This window comes from Salvelinus fontinalis, chromosome 31 (assembly GCF_029448725.1).
Source record: "Salvelinus fontinalis isolate EN_2023a chromosome 31, ASM2944872v1, whole genome shotgun sequence".
Lineage (NCBI taxonomy): Eukaryota > Metazoa > Chordata > Actinopteri > Salmoniformes > Salmonidae > Salvelinus > Salvelinus fontinalis.
Genome location: NC_074695.1, coordinates 33,998,749 through 34,016,164, shown reverse-complemented (window position 1 = coordinate 34,016,164; position 17,416 = coordinate 33,998,749). Strand labels below are relative to the sequence as shown.

Here is a 17,416-nt window from a genome sequence, read left to right as displayed (position 1 = left end):
TTCATTTTTTTTGAGAGGAATGGGAGATTCGATATAGGCCGATAGTTTTTTATATTTTCTGGGTCAAGGTTTGGCTTTTTCAAGAGGCTTTATTTCTGCCACTTTTAGTGAGTTTGGTACACATCCAGTGGATAGAGAGACATTTATTATGTTCAACATAGGAGGGCCTAGCACAGGAAGCAGCTCTTTCAGTAGTTTAGTTGGAATAGGGTCCAGTATGCAGCTTGAAGGTTTAAAGGCCATGATTATTTTCAAAATTGTGTCAAGAGATATAGTACTAAAACACTTGAGTGTCTCCCTTGATCCTAGGTCCTGACAGAATTGTGCAGACTCAGGACAGCTGAGCTTTGGAGGAATACGCAGATTTAAAGAGGAGTGCGTAATTTGCTTTCTAATGATCATGATCTTTTCCTCAAAGAAGTTCATGAATTTATTACTGCTGAAGTGAAAGCCATCCTCTCTTGGGGAATGCTGCTTTTTAGTTAGCTTTGCAACAGTATCAAAAATAAATTTTGGATTGTTCTTATTTTCCTCAATTAAGTTGGAAAAATAGGATGATCGAGCAGCAGTGAGGGCTCTTCGATACTGCACGGTACTGTCTTTCCAAGCTAGTCTGAAGACTTCCAGTTTGGTGTGGCGCCATTTCCGTTCCAATTTTTTGGAAGCTTGCTTCAGAGCTCGGGTATTTTCTGTATACCAGGCAGATAGTTTCTTATGACAAATGTTTTTAGGGGTGGAACTGCATCTAGGGTATTGCGCAAGGTTAAATTGAGTTCCTCAGTTAGGTGCTTAACTGTTTTTTGTCCTCTGACTGTCACGCCCTGACCTTAGTTATCAATGTTTTCTTTATTATTTTGGTTAGGTCAGGGTGTGACGAGGGTGGGTATGCTTGTTTTGTATTGTCTAGGGGTTTTGATAAGTCTAGGTATATGTATGTCTATGGTGGCCTGAATTGGTTCCCAATCAGAGGCAACTGTTTATCGTGGTCTCTGATTGGGGATCATATTTAGGTTGCCATTTTCCCTTTTGGTTTTGTGGGTTCTTGTTCTAAGTTTAGTTGCCTGTCTGCACTATCCATATTAGCTTCACGGTTCGTTTTGTTATTTTGTTCGTTTTGTTCAGTGTTTGTTCTTTAATAAAGAAGGATGTACGCTTATCACGCTGCGCCTTGGTCTCCTCCCTACGACGGCCATGACAGAAGAACCCACCACAAAAGGACCAAGCAGCGTGTGAATGAGGAGCGGCATCCTGGACCCGGGAGAAAGATGAGTGGAGGACATCCTGGACCTGGGAGGAGGTAATGGCAGGGGACAAGACCTTGCCATGGAAGCAGGTGGAGATAGCACAGGAGGAACGGCGACGATACGAGGGGACACGGTTAGCAAGGAAGCCCGAGAGGCAGCCCCAAGAAATGTTTTGGGGGGAGCACACGAGGAGATTGGCTGAGTCAGGTTGGAGACCTGAGCCAACTCCTCGTGTTTACCGTGGGGAGCGTGTAACTGGTCAGGCACCGTGTTATGCAGAGATGCACACGGTGTCTCCAGTTCGCATTCTTAGCCTGGTGCGCTCTATTCCAGCTCCTCGCATTTGCCGGGCTAGAATGGGCATCCAGCCAGGACGCAATGAGCCAGCTCTACGTTCCAGATCTCCAATGCGTCTCCTCAGCCCAGTGTATCCTATGCCTCCTCCCTGCACTCGCCCTGAGGTGCGTGTCCCGAGCCCGGTACCACCAGTGCCGGCACCATGCACCAGGCCTCCAGTGCGATCCAGAGTCCAGTACGTCCTGTTCCTGCTCCTCGCACTCGCCCTGAGGTGCGTGTCCTCAGCCCGGTACCACCAGTTCCGGCACCACGCATCAGAGCTCCAGTGCGCCTCCACAGTCCAGTACGTCCTGTGCCTCCTCTCCGCACTCGCCCTGAGATGCGTGTCATCAGCCCGGTACCACCAGTTCCGGCACCACGCATCAGGCCTCCACTGTGCTTCCACAGTCCAGTACGGCCTGTGCCTCTTCCCCGCACTCGCCCTGAGGTGCGTGTCCTCAGCCCGGTACCACCAGTTCCGGCACCACGCATCAGGCTTCCAGTGCGCTTCCATAGTCCAGAGCTTCCGGCGACAGTACCCAGTCCAGAGCTTCCGGCGACAGTACCCAGTCCAGAGCTTCCTGCGACAGTACCCAGTTCAGAGCTTCCGGCGACAGTACCCAGTCCAGAGCTTCCGGCGACAGTACCCAGTCCAGAGCTTCCGGCGACAGTACCCAGTCCAGAGCTTCCGGCGACAGTACCCAGGCCAGAGCTTCCGACGATGTTTCACAGTCCGGAACCTCCAACGATGGGCCACAGTCCGGAACCTCCAACGACGGGCCACAGTCCGGAACCACCAACGACGGGCTACAGTCCAGAACCTCTTTTGACGGGCCACAGTTCGGAACCTCCTATGACGGGCCACAGCCTGGGAACCTCCAACGACGGGCCACAGTCCAGAACCTCCAACGGCGGGCCACAGTCCGGAGCCTCCAGCGACAATCCCCAGTCCGGAGCCTCCAGCGACGATCCCCAGTGCGGGGTCTCCAGCGACGATCTCCAGTCCGGGGCCTCCAGCGACGGTTCCCAGCCCGGGGTCTCCAGCAACGGTTCCCAGCCCGGGGTCTCCAGTGACGGTTCCCAGCCCGGGGTCTCCAGCGATGGTTCCCAGCCCGGGGTCTCCAGCGACGGTTCCCAGCCCGGGTTCTCCAGCGACGGTCCTCAGCCTGGGGTCTCCAGCGAAGGTCCCCATTCCGGGGTCTCCAGCGAGGGTCCGGGGCCTCCGGTGATGATCCGCAGTCCAGGGCCTCCGGCGATGATCCACGGTCTGGATCTACAAAGGCGGAGGGATCAGTGTAAAGAGGGGGGGCGGCGTCCAGAACCAGAGCCGTCACCGAGGGTAGATACCCACCCGGACCCTCCCCTATAAGTTCAGGTTTGCGGTCGGGAGTCTGCACCTTTGGGTGGGGGTACTGTCACGCCCTGACCTTAGTTATCTATGTTTTCTTTATTATTTTGGTTTGGTCAGGGTGTGACGAGGGTGGGTATGCTTGTTTTGTATTGTCTAGGGTTTTTTGTATGTCTAGGGGTTTTGGTAAGTCTAGGTATATGTATGTCTATGGTGGCATGAATTGGCTCCCAATCAGAGGCAACTGTTTATCATTGTCTCTGATTGGGGATCATATTTAGGTTGCCATTTTCCCTTTTGGTTTTGTGGGTTCTTGTTCTATGTTTAGTTGCCTGTCTGCACTATCCATATTAGCTCCACGGTTCGTTTTGTTAATTTGTTCTTTCTGTTCAGTGTTCGTTCTTTAATAAAGAAGATTGTACGCTTACCATGCTGCGCCTTGGTCTCCTCCCTACGACGGCCGTGACACTGACATCCTTGGGTAGGCAGAGGGAGTCTGGAAGGGCATCAAGGAATCTTTGGGTTCTCTGAGAATTTATAGCATGACTTTTGATGATCCTTGGTTGGGGTCTGAGCAGATTATTTGTTGCGATTGCAAACGTAATAAAATGGTGGTCCAATAGTCCAGGATTATGAGGAAAAACATTAAGATCCACAACATTTATTCCATGGGACAAAACTAGGTCCAGAGTATGATTGTGGCAGTGAGTAGGTCTGGAGACATGTTGGACAAAACCCACTGAGTCGATGATGAAAGCCTTTTGGAGTGGGTCTGTGGACTTTTCCATGTGAATATTAAAGTCACCAAAAATGTGAATATTATCTGCTATGACTACAAGGTCCGATAGGAATTTAGGGAACTCAGTGAGGAATGCTGTATATGGCCCAGGAGGCCTGTAAACAGTAGCTATAAAAAGTGATTGAGTAGGCTGCATAGATTTCATGACTAGAAGCTCAAAAGACAAAAACGTCGTATTTTTTTTGTAAATTGAAATTTGCCATCGTAAATGTTAGCAACACCTCCACCTTTGCGGGATGCGCAGAGGATATGGTCACTAGTGTAACCAGGAGGTGAGGCCTCATTTAACACAGTCAATTAATCAGGCTTAAGCCATGTTTCAGTCAGGCCAATCACATCAAGATTATGATCAGTGATTAGTTCATTGACTATAGCTGCCTTGGAAGTGAGGGATCTAACATTGAGTAGCCCTATTTTGAGATGTGAGGTATCACAATCTCTTTCAATAAAGGCAGGAATGGAGGAGTTCTTTATTCCAGTGAGATTACTAAGGCGTACACCGCCATGTTTAGTTTTGCCCAACCTAGGTCGAGGCACAGACACAGTCTCAATGGGCATAGCTGAGCTGACTACACTGACTGTGCTAGTGGCAGACTCCACTAAGCTGGCAGGCTGGCTAACAGCCTGCTGCCTGGCCTGCACACTATTTCATTGTGGAGCTAGGGGAGTTAGAGCCCTGTCTATGTTCGTAGATAAGATGAGAGCACCCCTCCAGCTAGGATGGAGTCCGTCACTCCTCAACAGGCCAGTACTGTATGTCATACATTTTTTCTGTATTATGTCAACAACAAAAAATGGTTCAGAGATTCAATAACAGACAATTCTCATACAGTATCACTTCCCACGTATGGGTTGTATTCCTATGTTACTCACATTGTCATTCCTACTACAGAGTGCTGCGAATGGTTAGGGTACCCATTATGGCTGATGAATTTCAATTTACCCCTCTGTCCTAAGGAAGATAGGACTACAGCTGTTGACCGAAAGAGGAAAAGACTTTCTAATTTATTTGAGTGAATCTAGGTCTTAAATAGACCATGCATAATGATTCTCCATTGCATGATCTTTTCATTAATCAACCACCAGATCACTATGGGGGTTTAATGAGCCATAAATATCTTTCACTTTCTTGAGACAGTGAAAACACAAATACAAATTTACACATTAACATCTAAACACACTTTAATACCCTTGCCCCATAAATGGAACAAGAGAAAATTATTTCATAACTTAAACAAAAAACAACACTTCATTTGTGTTATTTTCCCCTGGCTTTGGTTAGTATTAAGGTGGCAGGTCAGCTTTTCATGATCATTCCAGCAAATTGCACAGGCTGTAGACAGGGAGCAGTAAATAGCCTGGTTATCTATATGGGACACTCTGCTCTGCTCTCTCTCTCTACCCAGCATCACAAAACAACCGATCTCAACAGCAACCTTCGAGACTCCAGCAACACAGAGTGCTGCTCACTGCTAACACTGAATGAATATCCTTACCTGTTTCAACGCTCATGTTCATGCTGTGATAAAGTTCATGTTTTATGGCATGTCTTTATGGAATCACTCATAAATACATTTATATTATGCTGCTGTTCTGAATGTTGTTGTCAGGGCACCCTTCTGTGTTTCAGTCCTGTTGGAAGTTTAGCAGAGGGAAGTCACAGCATAAGTCACAGACGGGCAATATTTTTAATATCCGGGAATTAATAATATGATTTGAACAGATTTTGTCCGAGGCAAATCACCTCAACTACACAGCATGCAGACATCACTGAAGGAATCCTCAGCAAGTCCACAATGACCCACACTTCAAAGTCAAAGTGATTTTTTATTTTTTTATTAAACAGGTTTTTTTTCTCTTACCCAAATAGAATTTGTACAATTGTAATCAAAGCGAGGAGATGTGGTTGTCCCATCCCAGCAATTTCAATGTCTATGAATACCGCTGGTCTATTGGTCGCTGACACTTTCTGTCAATAAATCATTGTTCATACTGTAACTAAACAGAGAGCATTCTCTTGGTGGTATCCAGGTGTGCTCCTGTAACATTGTCAGCGAACCAAGGGGAAATCCATCCTCTGTTTAATTCCCAGGCACTTGACATTTGCCTGTTCATTACCAAATGAGTCATTACCTGATGCAATCACTGATGAGCTCATTGTCCCCATTAGGTTTGAATAGGATGCATGTCAAGTGGTGCTTGTGGGTCTGTCACTTTGCATTAGCAGCTGTTTATCATGTACAGCAAATGAGTGTTTAACCAATCAGAGATGCCGGACACAATCACCACTCCACTCACAACAAGTCAATATCAGTTACACACCTTATGGGATAGTCAGTATTGAGTAGGTTAGCAATTACAATTTATGGCCTAGTCAGACCATTACTCTGTTCCAGCTGGCTAATAGGCGTTTTTAGATACATACTGTTTGATGTAGCACAGAGAATATTCGACTAAACTTAACTTGTCAAAACTTTCTCAATTCCCGACTCGGAAGACGACCAATGTCTTCTAAACGTCCATCTCTAGTTGCAGGGGGTTTGTTTGAATTTAGAAAATGCTCTGTTATTAAATTTAACGTTTTGCTCCATGAAGTAATCCAACAATGTATTCGCCGCCATCTTGTCTATTTCAAATCTTCTCTCATTGATTGAGACAGGTGGGTGTCCACCCCAAAGTGCCGCATGTCATGATGACACTCACCTGTCTCAATAAAATGAGAGAAGATTTTTAATTTGAAAAAATGGCGGCGTACACATTGTTGGATTGCTTGGTTAGCAAAACATTTAATAACGGAGTGTTTAAAAAATGCAAGCAAACCCCCTGCAACTAGACATTGATAATAAGAAGACATTGGTTGTCTTCCAAGTCCAGAATAGAGGATGTGTCGCCAAGTTAAGGTTGGTCGAAAATTTGGGGGCTCTCGAGTGGCGCAGAGATCTAAGGCACTGCATCTCAGTGCTAGAGGCATCACTACAGACCCTGATTAGATTGGGAGGCCAATAGGGCGGCGCACAATTGGCCCAGCGTCGTCCGGGTTAGAGTTTGGCCGGGGTAGGCCGACAGTTAAGAACACATTGTAAATGTGTTCTTAACTGACTTGCCTAATTAAAAAAGGTTAAATAAAATAAAGAAATAAAGTTGGTAGAAAATTATCTGCTACTCCAACAGTACCTAACCTGTAACGGCTAATGGAGCATCACCTTAGCCCGTTACAATCTGCTAGCTATGAGTAGGTAAGACTCCCAATGAATTTCAATCTGAGATGGTAGGTTCACCTTGGGTGACTCTGGCAAAAATGCTCCATTCTCCAATGGTCTTGTTTGTGATCAGTGTTAAGTTTTTCATTGGCTTTTCCACAAACATTTTTTCAGAGGATTATCCTACAGTATGAGAATGCTGGATTGTAATGATTTAGCTCGTTTGAATCAGACCTTTAAGACACAGTTGGTCATTTTTCTCAAGCTTGAAGTGCAACATATTGCACTGTTATTAGACACGAAAACATAGCCTTTGGGCTGGATACAAGGATCATGTACAAAACCTCTCTTTCGAAAATGTGAGCAGCCAAAATTATTCCTTGATTGTAGAGACAGAATTGTGGAGAGGCAGGAATAGAGTGGTACAGTGCCTGTAGTGCTGATGGTGATTCATATGAAGAGCATTGTACTGCATTCACATGACTGCCAAGAATATAAGGTAGCCATATAAATAATAGCTCATCTTAAAAAAAAATCAAAATGAATCATGTGAAGCATTTTCCATAAAAAATAAAAAAGAAGAGTTAACAGTTTTCTGTGATTTCTCGGTTCACTATTCTCTCTCTACTCAATATCCCTGTGAACTACTGACAACCCTCCTTGACCCCTTTCAGTGCCCACATCTAGGCCAGGCTGCCTCTCTCTCGCTCTCCCACAGGGGCATCTGTCTAAGATATTATTCTATTATGGGCAAATTAAAGAGCTAGGAAGCTCTTCATAATGCTGATGAGAAATGCATGGATATTGCCGCATAAGAAAACATTGAGACACTGACACTGAACTGACCTGTGCACAGTAATATTCTGTTTTTGTCTCAAATATTTCATTTGTATTCTATTAATGCCTGTGTTCAATCTACTGTAAATATGCCATTGTTAAAATATATAACAATTGTAATTATATAGTATAGCTTTCATAGCATAATATCAATGAGCATTAACATACAGTACCAGTTAAAAGTTCGGGTGATCGTGGAAGCCAGGTCATCTGATGCAATACTCCATCACTCGCCTTCTTGGTCAAATAGCCCTTGCACAGCCTGGAGGTGTGGTTTGGGTTATTGTCCTGTTGAAAAACAAATGATGGTCCTGCTAAGCGCAAACCAGATGGAATGTCATGTCGCTGCAGAATGCTGTGGTAGCCATGCTGGTTAAATGTGCCTTGAATTCTAAATAAATCACAAACAGTGTCACCAGCAAAGCACCCCCACACACCATCACAACTCCTCCTCCAGGCTTCATGATGGGAACCACACATGCAGAGATCATCCGTTCACTTACTCACCGTCTCACAAAGACGCAGCGGTTGGAACCAAAAATCCCAAATTTGGACTCATCAGACCAGAGGACAGATTTCCACAGGTCAAATGTCCATTGATCGTGTTTCTTGGACCAAGCAAGTTTCTTCTTATTATTGGTGTCCTTTAGTATTGGTTTCTTTGAAGCAATTCGACCATGATTTTTGCAGTCTCCTCTGAACAGTTGATGTTGTATCTGTTACTTGAACTCTGTGAAGCAATCTGAGGCGCAGTTAACTCTAATGAACCTATCCTCTGCAGCAGAGGTAACTCTGGGTCTTCCTTTCCTGTGGCGGTCCTCATGAGAGCCAGTTTCATCATAGCGCTTGATGGTTTTTGCGACTACACTTGAAGATACTTTCAAAGTTGTTGACATTTTCTGCATTGACTGACCTTCATGTCTTAAAGTAACAATGGACTGTCATTTGTCTTTGCTTATTTGAGCTGTTCTTGCAATAATATAATATAATTGGTATTTTATCAAATAGAGCTATCTTCTGTATACCACCCCTACCTTGTCACAACCCAACTGATTGGCTCAAATGCATTACGAAGGAAATAAATTCCACAAATGAACTTTTAACAATGCACACCTGTTAATTGAAATGCATTCCAGGTGACTACCTCATGAAGCTGGTTGAGAGAATGCCAAGAGTGTGCAAAGATGTCATCAAGGCAAAGGGTAGCTACTTTGAAGAATCTCAAATCTCAAACATATTTTGATTTGTTTAACACTTTTTTGGTTGCTACAAGATTTCATATGTGTTATTGCATAGTTTTGATGTCTGTACTATTATTCTATAATGTAGTAATAGTAAAAATAAAGAAAACCCTTGAATGAGTAGGTGTGTCCAAACGTTTGACTGGTACTGTATATAACTTGTTCTCTTGCTTATCTTTGAACCGAGGGCCATCTGCAGAGATCCTGCCATTCGATCATTTGGATGTTTTCCAATGCGAAGCAAGATTAGAGGCTGGAGTTGATGTAGATTGGTCCAGGAGGCACAGAGCCCCTTACGGGCTATTGAACGGAGGGAAGCAGGGAACACAACAATAGACAACATCTTCACATAAAAAGAAGGCAGCAGGTAGTATTCTATCAAACACTTTGTCTTGTGGGCTCGATGAGTGCTTTTTTAGATGTTCCCCCTCCTTATTCTGCTGGGTTTGAGATAGCCGTCTTGCCTCCTAGCTAACTTGCAAAACGATAAAACGTTGCTAACATTAATCTATTTTTCAATTCAAAGGGGAAACAGTTGGCTGTAAAATGTATTAGGATCAGACCTAGAATGAATTTGAATGATATGGTAGGGAAAAAATGTCCCTTAGGCATTTGCTTATAATACATAATTTAACTTGTGTAATAAGAAATGTAAGTCTCATTATGAGCATGTAATTTCTGTCATGAATGAAGATATACCGTTTGTAAGTACGGTATCCACATACTAAACCAAACACTAGTACTAATACTACTACAACCACCACCTCCACCATCTTCACTACAGCTCTACTTTAACAGAGCTATTGCAGCTACTCGGATGGTTGGAACTAGCTGATGCTCCCTCAGCACTATGATGGTGTGCTGCACTAACTACAGTATGAGGCACAAACAATTGCTCAAAATGGTGCTGATCTAAAGGACTTGAGTGGTTTACAAATGTTCCCAGTCCAGAGAAACTCTATTAACTTTCCCATCAACTGTACAGTAATCTTTCTCAGTTTCCCCCTGTAATTATCCAGACCTGATTTCAACTGTATGGCTTGAGGAGTCCATCAGTAGCTTCAAATTAAAGCAGTAAATCAAATCTGTTTTTAAGACAGAAAATTCGTATTTTTCCCTTTTCCCTTATGGTTATATGCGTCCTATAAGACTTTTGTATCAATGTTTCTCGGATCAATATGCTACTCTAACAGTGACTGACTATTAATGCATGCGGATCACAGTATCTTCATGCTTGTTTTTGTACCTGCAGAATGCCGACAAATAGACAACCTGTTGTGAATACAGTACATACAGTAGTACCACTACGCAGTTTTATTGTTGGTGGTCCAAAGTGCAGATAGTGCCACAGCTGCCATACTTTATGTGTCTTACAGCAGGGATGTTTTTTGTGCATTTATCATTTATGTAAATAGACCCTTCAAGAAATCTATCCAGTGGCAGTGACAGCCAGATGGGCAATCCAAAACAAACCTTTTGGCCTTTACATTATTTGAAAGACAAACATTCCATGAGTGAATGATGCTAACAGGTTTGTAGTGTTTATCTCTGACAGTAGCCCCTGCCATGTTGGGACACAGCATGTCTATGTAGGACTTATTGTAATGGGAAAGCTTGCTGATCAGGAGGCAGGTGGCATATTCCTCCACTGCACAGCAATGGCCATGATGAAAGTGGGAAATGTTGGCTCCACCACACCTGTCTGGCTTCTGACATCACTCCCCTATTATTGCTTTGTAACAGTCATTCAGCTCAGCACCAGTGAATTATGGAGTGAGCTAGGCCAATCAGAGGTGAGATGGTGTACTACTCTATATGAGGCAACCACCAGCAACTTGTGTGCCTGTGTTTGAATGATAGCATGTGCTTGGAGAAAGTGGAAAAATGTGTGCGTGTGTGTATGTGCGTGTGTGTGTGCGACTGCATGTGCGCGTGTGTGTACGTGCGTGTGTGCATGTACAGTATTTGTGTGTTCAGTGAGAGTGAAGTAGAGACACATACATGGTTTACTTAATTGCTCTGGCGTGATCATTCTCAGTCATGGCAATCAGTCTTTCTTAAATGAGGTGTTCAGTTGCAAAGATGAGTTTCTGAGTTTTGACAAGTAATGTATGATGTAATCAAATGTTCACACAAGCACAATGAAGACTTGTCACAATGGATTTATTGAAGTCTTACTAGTGTAGTAAGAGTAATTGTGTTGATTTCATTTTCTTGTCACCCTATGAGTTTTTTTCACAGGTAGTAGAGTGCTGTACCTGTCATCTATTTCAGCCACATTTCTTTTTTAATTTCAGAGCCATTCTAAAGTAAACTGTTTGAAGTCCAAGACAGGATGATTGACACGTTTCCACTCACAGCCATTGGTTTGCATCTCTGCCTGTATACACTGTGATGTTGAAATATAACTGTTCTGTCTCACTAGTCACAGTAATGACCTGAGAGGAGCGTTCCTCACATTAATCCCCCACTGGCTTGTTGTCGCTGTTTGCAGATATGGAGACATGGTTCCAGACTCCATAGCGGGCAAGATATTTGGCTCCATCTGCTCCCTCAGTGGTGTGCTGGTGATTGCTCTACCTGTGCCTGTTATAGTCTCCAACTTTGCAAGGATCTACCACCAGAACCAAAGGGCAGATAAGATGAGGGCACAGCAGGTAAGAGAGAGAGGCATGATGTCATTCTCATCACCTGCATGTCAGTGTGTTGTGAAAGTCAACAGCCCCTTTGCTGTAATGTATCCGATGTATGATAGGGTTCTATTCTTACTAGGTGTGCTTGTCAGGCAAATGCCGATTGGAAAGCTACAAGGATTCACACTGTCTTGTGAAATGTCCGTTTTGTATTTATTCCCCAGATATTGCTCACTGGGTTGTATGTGGAGCAAATGCTGACACAGGCATTTCTGTCCAATTCTTTTCCATTCTCCAGAAAGTGCGCCAGGCAAGGATTCGAATGGCTAAAAAGGGGGCCACCAATGCATTCCTGCAGCACAAAGAGGATGGGGGATTGCAGGTGAGCAATACACATGAGCAAATGTTTCCTTGTGCTCATATACAGAATCACAGTTATTTCACTGGTGTGTGTTTGGATTTCACATTTACAGCATACAGTATTTCACCTAAAGTATGTTTAAATATATATATATATATATATAGTAGCACACACTCATCAGGGTCTGCGCAAAGTAGGGAAGAGTCAATGGCAAAAGGGTAAATACCTACTTTAATGCTTTTAGCAGAGGTTCTGGACTGATAAGATAACGAATTTGGAGTTCAGCTTCGTGATAAAACAAAATAGCACTAAAGCTTTTCTCTTTTCTGGAGATAGTTTTGTTGCCATGGCATCATTAATTGTTCCTTTAACTGTAGCTTATTCTTAGCCAATAGTGACTGGATTTACTTCAGAATCAGACAGATTACTCTCTCTCTCTCTCTCTCAATTCTGGAGCACCTCCCCTACATCAACACTTTCTGCTGTAGTTTCACCTACCTAATCTTTACGGACTTTATTGTCCCCATGGGGAAATGTTGTTGCAGTGTCATGTACACGTTTAAAGAGGTGTTTAATTACAAAACAAATTGACAATACAACTTTCACATACCAATAAAAAGAGACTAGCCTGCTGGCCTTATCTGCATAATAATCTCATGTCATTATGATTGTCAATTTGAAAAACATATATATATATTAAAGAAAAAAGATGAATAAAGCTGCTGGCCGGGAACATCAAGCACATTGTAAGAATCAGTCAGCTTCAGTTTCAATGACATTTCAAATAACCAAATGTCACGTTGACAGTCATTAATATTTAACCCCAAACTTTCCTTTGATTAAATCTATCCAACAGAGTCAGCACCAATAGTCCTACAATAATGAAGGATGACTTGCTACACCAAATAACTATTATTTTCCCCTCAGAATGAATCTCATTCACAGTATGCAAATAAATTGTTTCAACCAATGATCCTACACTCTTAGAAAAAAGGGTGCTATCTAAAACCAAAAAGGATCTTCGGTTGTCCCCATAGGAGAACCTTTGAATAACCCCTTTTGGTTCCAGGTATAACCCTTTTGGGTTCCATGTAGAACCCTTTCCCCAGAGGGTTCTACATGGAACCCAAAAGAGTTCTGTCTGCATTCAAAAAGGGTCTTCCTATGGGGACACCCGCAGAACCCATTTGGAACACTTTTTTCTAAGAGTGTATTGAGAGGTCAGGGAATCAGAGAAAAGAAAGCAGAGGTTGTGGACAGGCAGTTTATGGACACACATAGGTAATGGTGTTAGCAACAGGGGCCACAAAATATAGAGTTACTAGAGGATGAGTAGCAATTCACTAGTCTCCTGATTCACCATCCATCCTGAGCTGTTCATCTTTAAAGCAGTGAAAAAATGTTTTGCCTCAGTTGTATTACCTCAGACTTCACCTAAATAAAACATTCTAACATAGCGTATCTATAGGTAACTGCCAAAATAATGGAAACACTTCAGTAAATGTGGGATACAAAGTATATTCAAAGCAGGTGGTTCCACACAGGTGTGGTTCCTGAGTTGATTAAGCAATTAACATCCCATCATGCTTAGGGTAAAAATGCTGGGAAGGGCAGTATTTTGGCCATTATTTTGGCTACCATAGTTATGGCCCCATAAGATGGCAATGCCCCCATCAGCAGGGCATGAGTGGTCACTGAATGGTTTGATGAGCATAAAAATGATGTAAACCATATGCCATGGCCGTTTTAATCACCAGATCTCAACCCAAGTGAACACTTATGGGAGATCCTGGTCCTTCACCTGAGACACCATTTTCCACCACCATCAACAAAACACCAAATAATTGAATTTGTCGTTGAAGAATGGTGTCGCATCCTTTCAATAGATTTCCAGACACTTGTAGAATCTACGCCAAGGTGCATTGAAACTGTTCTGGTTCAGGGTGGCCTTACATCCTATTAAGACACTTTATGTTGGTGTTTCCTTTATTTTGGCAATTACTTGTACCTTTGTATCTCTTGTATTTCCCTAGTTATTGCCCTCCTTTGGAAAGATCAGGTCACATAGTGTAGACACTGAGTGTCCATGACATAGACTGACCAGGTGAATCTAGGTGAAAGCTATGATCCCTTATTGATGTAACCTGTTAAATTCACTTCAATCAGTGTTGATGAAGGGAAAAATGTTTAAGCCTTGAGACAATTGAGACATGGATTGTGGATGTGTCCCATTCAGAGGGTGAATGGGCAAGACAAAAGGTTTAAGTGCCTTTGAATGAGGTATGGGAGTAGGTGCCAGGCGCACCGGTTTGAGTGTGTAAAGAACTGCAACACTGCTGGGTTTTACCACACTCAACAGTTTCCCGTGTGTATCAAGAATGGTCCACCACCCAAAGGACATCTGGCCAACTTGACACAACTGTGGGAAGCATTGGAGTCAACATGGGCCAGCATCCCTGTGGAACGCTTCGACACCTTGTAGAGTCCATGACCCGGTGAATTGAGGCTTTTCTGAAGCCAAAAGGGGGTGCAACTCAATATTAGGAAGGTGTTGCTAATGTTTTGTACACTCATATATATATACTGTAACGACTCTGGGTTTATAAGCGCGGAAATCGACTCGGGCATGCTTTTGCGGCACAGTCGATAGCGCGCCGGACTTTGGGCTAGAAGGTCGAGGGTTCGCGACCTGCCCCCTGCTGTTTCATTACATTGGTGTCAGAAGTGATCGGACCTTGCATCCACGACAGTGCGTGTGCTTGGCCGGTGAGCGTGTTCCTGAAAGACGTAGAGTCGCAAGCTAGCGTGAGGACGCGCTCTTTGAAAGGAGGGAGTAGTGTAACGACCCTGGGTTTATAAGCGCGGAAATCGACTCTGCCGTTTGAGCATGCTTTTGCGGCACAGTCGATAGCGCGCCGGACTTTGGGCTAGAAGGTTGAGGGTTCGAGACCTGCTCCCTGCCTGTTTCATTACAATATTGTCCATATCCTATTTTGAAATGCCCTGCCCTATAGGGCATATAGGCATTAGGTAACTATTCTAATGTTATCATCATTGCACGTAACCCCTCCATGATGACCCCTCCTCACAGAGGTTTACTCCATGTGAACATCAGTGCTTGACTTGGACTGAATTTTTTTCATTTTAGCTAATTAGCCACTTTTCAACTACTTACTACTTTCTAGCTACTTTTGCAACTACGTAGCATGTTAGCTAAACCTTCCCCTAACCTCAACCCTTTTAGCTAACCCTTCCCCTAACTTAACCCTTTTAGCTAACCCTTCCCCTAACCATAAGCTTAACGCTTTAACCTAACTCCTAAACTTAACCCTAACCCTAACCTTAACCCGTAACCCCTCACCCTAACCCCTAGCCTAGCTAACGTTAGCCATCTTGCTAACGTTAGCCACTTAACTAGAATTCTTAACATATCATACGCTTTCAAATTCATAACATACTGTATAGTATGTTTTGCCAATTCATAACATATAATATGAATTGTAATTCGTAACATATCATATACGGAATGGGTGATGGATATCCACACATGAATACATACCATATGAAACGTAACATATCATACTAAAGGGAGAGTCTCGGATTTACGTACAGAATAATACTAAATGCTCTGTGACAAGGTTGACATACAGTACTATGTGCATGGCAGACTAGTGTAGTTAGTAACTGTGTGTTATATCATACACTCTATGATGCCAAATATGATTGAAGACGGCAATGCAACTGGAAGTATCTCCAGTAACATTCCTTAATAGCCGTAGCCAGTGCAGGGAATTAAAGAAGGGCTCCCTCCCAGACATATTTCAGTATACTAATCTTGCTTCACCAAAGGAGGAGAGAGGGATATAAGATGCCCATTCTGCTGATTTAACGAGTAGAGGTGGGAGAGGAGGAGGAGGAGGCACAGATGGGGAGGGATTGAATTTTCATCTTTACTATGCACCAGGTTGATTCCAGAGTAATCTTTATTTCTTCTCAGCAGCTGAAAGCTACTATAATCCAATATTTACAATCCCAGAGTGAGAGGGTATTTTTTTCAGCACGGATCTATAAACCCATTACTAACAGGACTGCAGAGCTATTTATAAACCTAGAGGGGCTGTTTTTTTCTCCCAGGTCTATCACAGGGTTGTATATTTCCCTGGTCCTCTTTGTCTTGCCTGCAGTTTTGTCTCTATACCAGAGCCCCCCCACAAACACCTATAGAACCACCTCCCCAATTTGACACCTCACTGTTTCCCGTAACATGGATCTTTTAAAAAACATTAGCATAAAGAATGCATGGCTTCCAGCCACAACCGAACTTAATCCATGAATCATGATTTGCATTGCTATGTCCCACAGTATTTCTATTTACAGTATGTTCCTCTTTTGATACATTAGGACAAATATAGCCAATTCTGTCATAAATTGCAAAACAAATAACCTAGGATTGAACTCTATCATCAGGACTGCATAATCCTTTTCCAAATGACTGTGATTAACATTAATTGTAATCTACTGTATGAGGGATGGCTAGCAGTCTGTTTTCTACTTGATGTAATGTAATGCAAAACATTCTCTCAGATTTCCAATAGCTAACATGAAATGTTCAACCACTCATGCAATGTCACCGCAGTGCAGTGTTTTGTGCTGTTGTACACGGCAACATATAGACTGGTGCAGAACAGCAAAACCATGGATTTAAGAACACACTACTCACTTAATCCATCTCCTCTGTAATCCAATGACCCAATAGAGCACGACTTCCAAAGGGCCAAAGCTAATTGTTTTTATTTCTACTTAGGGACGATCTTATCGGACATGTCTGTAGTGAATCAAACAGATGTCCCTTAGCCCGCTGACTCTGCAGCAGGTCTCCAGACTGGCTTTGTGACTAACATAGCTGTTTCCCTGCTCCCTCCCTCCCTCCCACCCTCCCTCCCTCCCTCCCAGTCTGACACACTCTCTCTCAGTCCAACAGATAAGATCATCTCAATGTAGATGACTTTGACAGGCTGTTCGCCGTCTATTGCAATAAAGATAGCGATCAACCACCTTGACCTAGAAATCTCAGCTTCACAGCCAGATGTTTAACAAACCACAAAAAAATGCTTTTTAGGAAGCATCAGAGGGGGCACTGGTCCTCTGGGGTTCTGTGTGTCTGGGTGAACATCACTGGAGAGAGAGGCCATGAACGGTCACTTACTGTACAATCAGACAGTTAAGGACAGTCACTCAGATGTATTTCCTTAGCCCTGTGGAGGCATACGGTCTACTCAGTAGTACTGTGTATGGTATTATTGTATCAATAATAACTAATTCTACTGTCACGTTCGTCGTATAGAGGAGACCAAGGCGCAGCGTGATATGAATACATAATTTTAATATAAGATGAATGAACACGAAGAACATTAAAC

General features: G+C 43.3%; 1 protein-coding gene across 1 annotated transcript in view; it reads left to right on the top strand.

Annotated features, from left to right (window-relative positions):
• Positions 1–17,416, top strand: part of LOC129830099 (potassium voltage-gated channel subfamily D member 1-like) — a 75,127-nt gene that overhangs the window by 52,474 nt on the left and 5,237 nt on the right. Inside the window, exons 3-4 of the mRNA XM_055892325.1 lie at positions 11,500–11,662; positions 11,937–12,020. Coding sequence (XP_055748300.1) covers positions 11,500–11,662; positions 11,937–12,020 — 247 coding nt within the window. The remainder of the gene's footprint in view (positions 1–11,499; positions 11,663–11,936; positions 12,021–17,416) is intronic.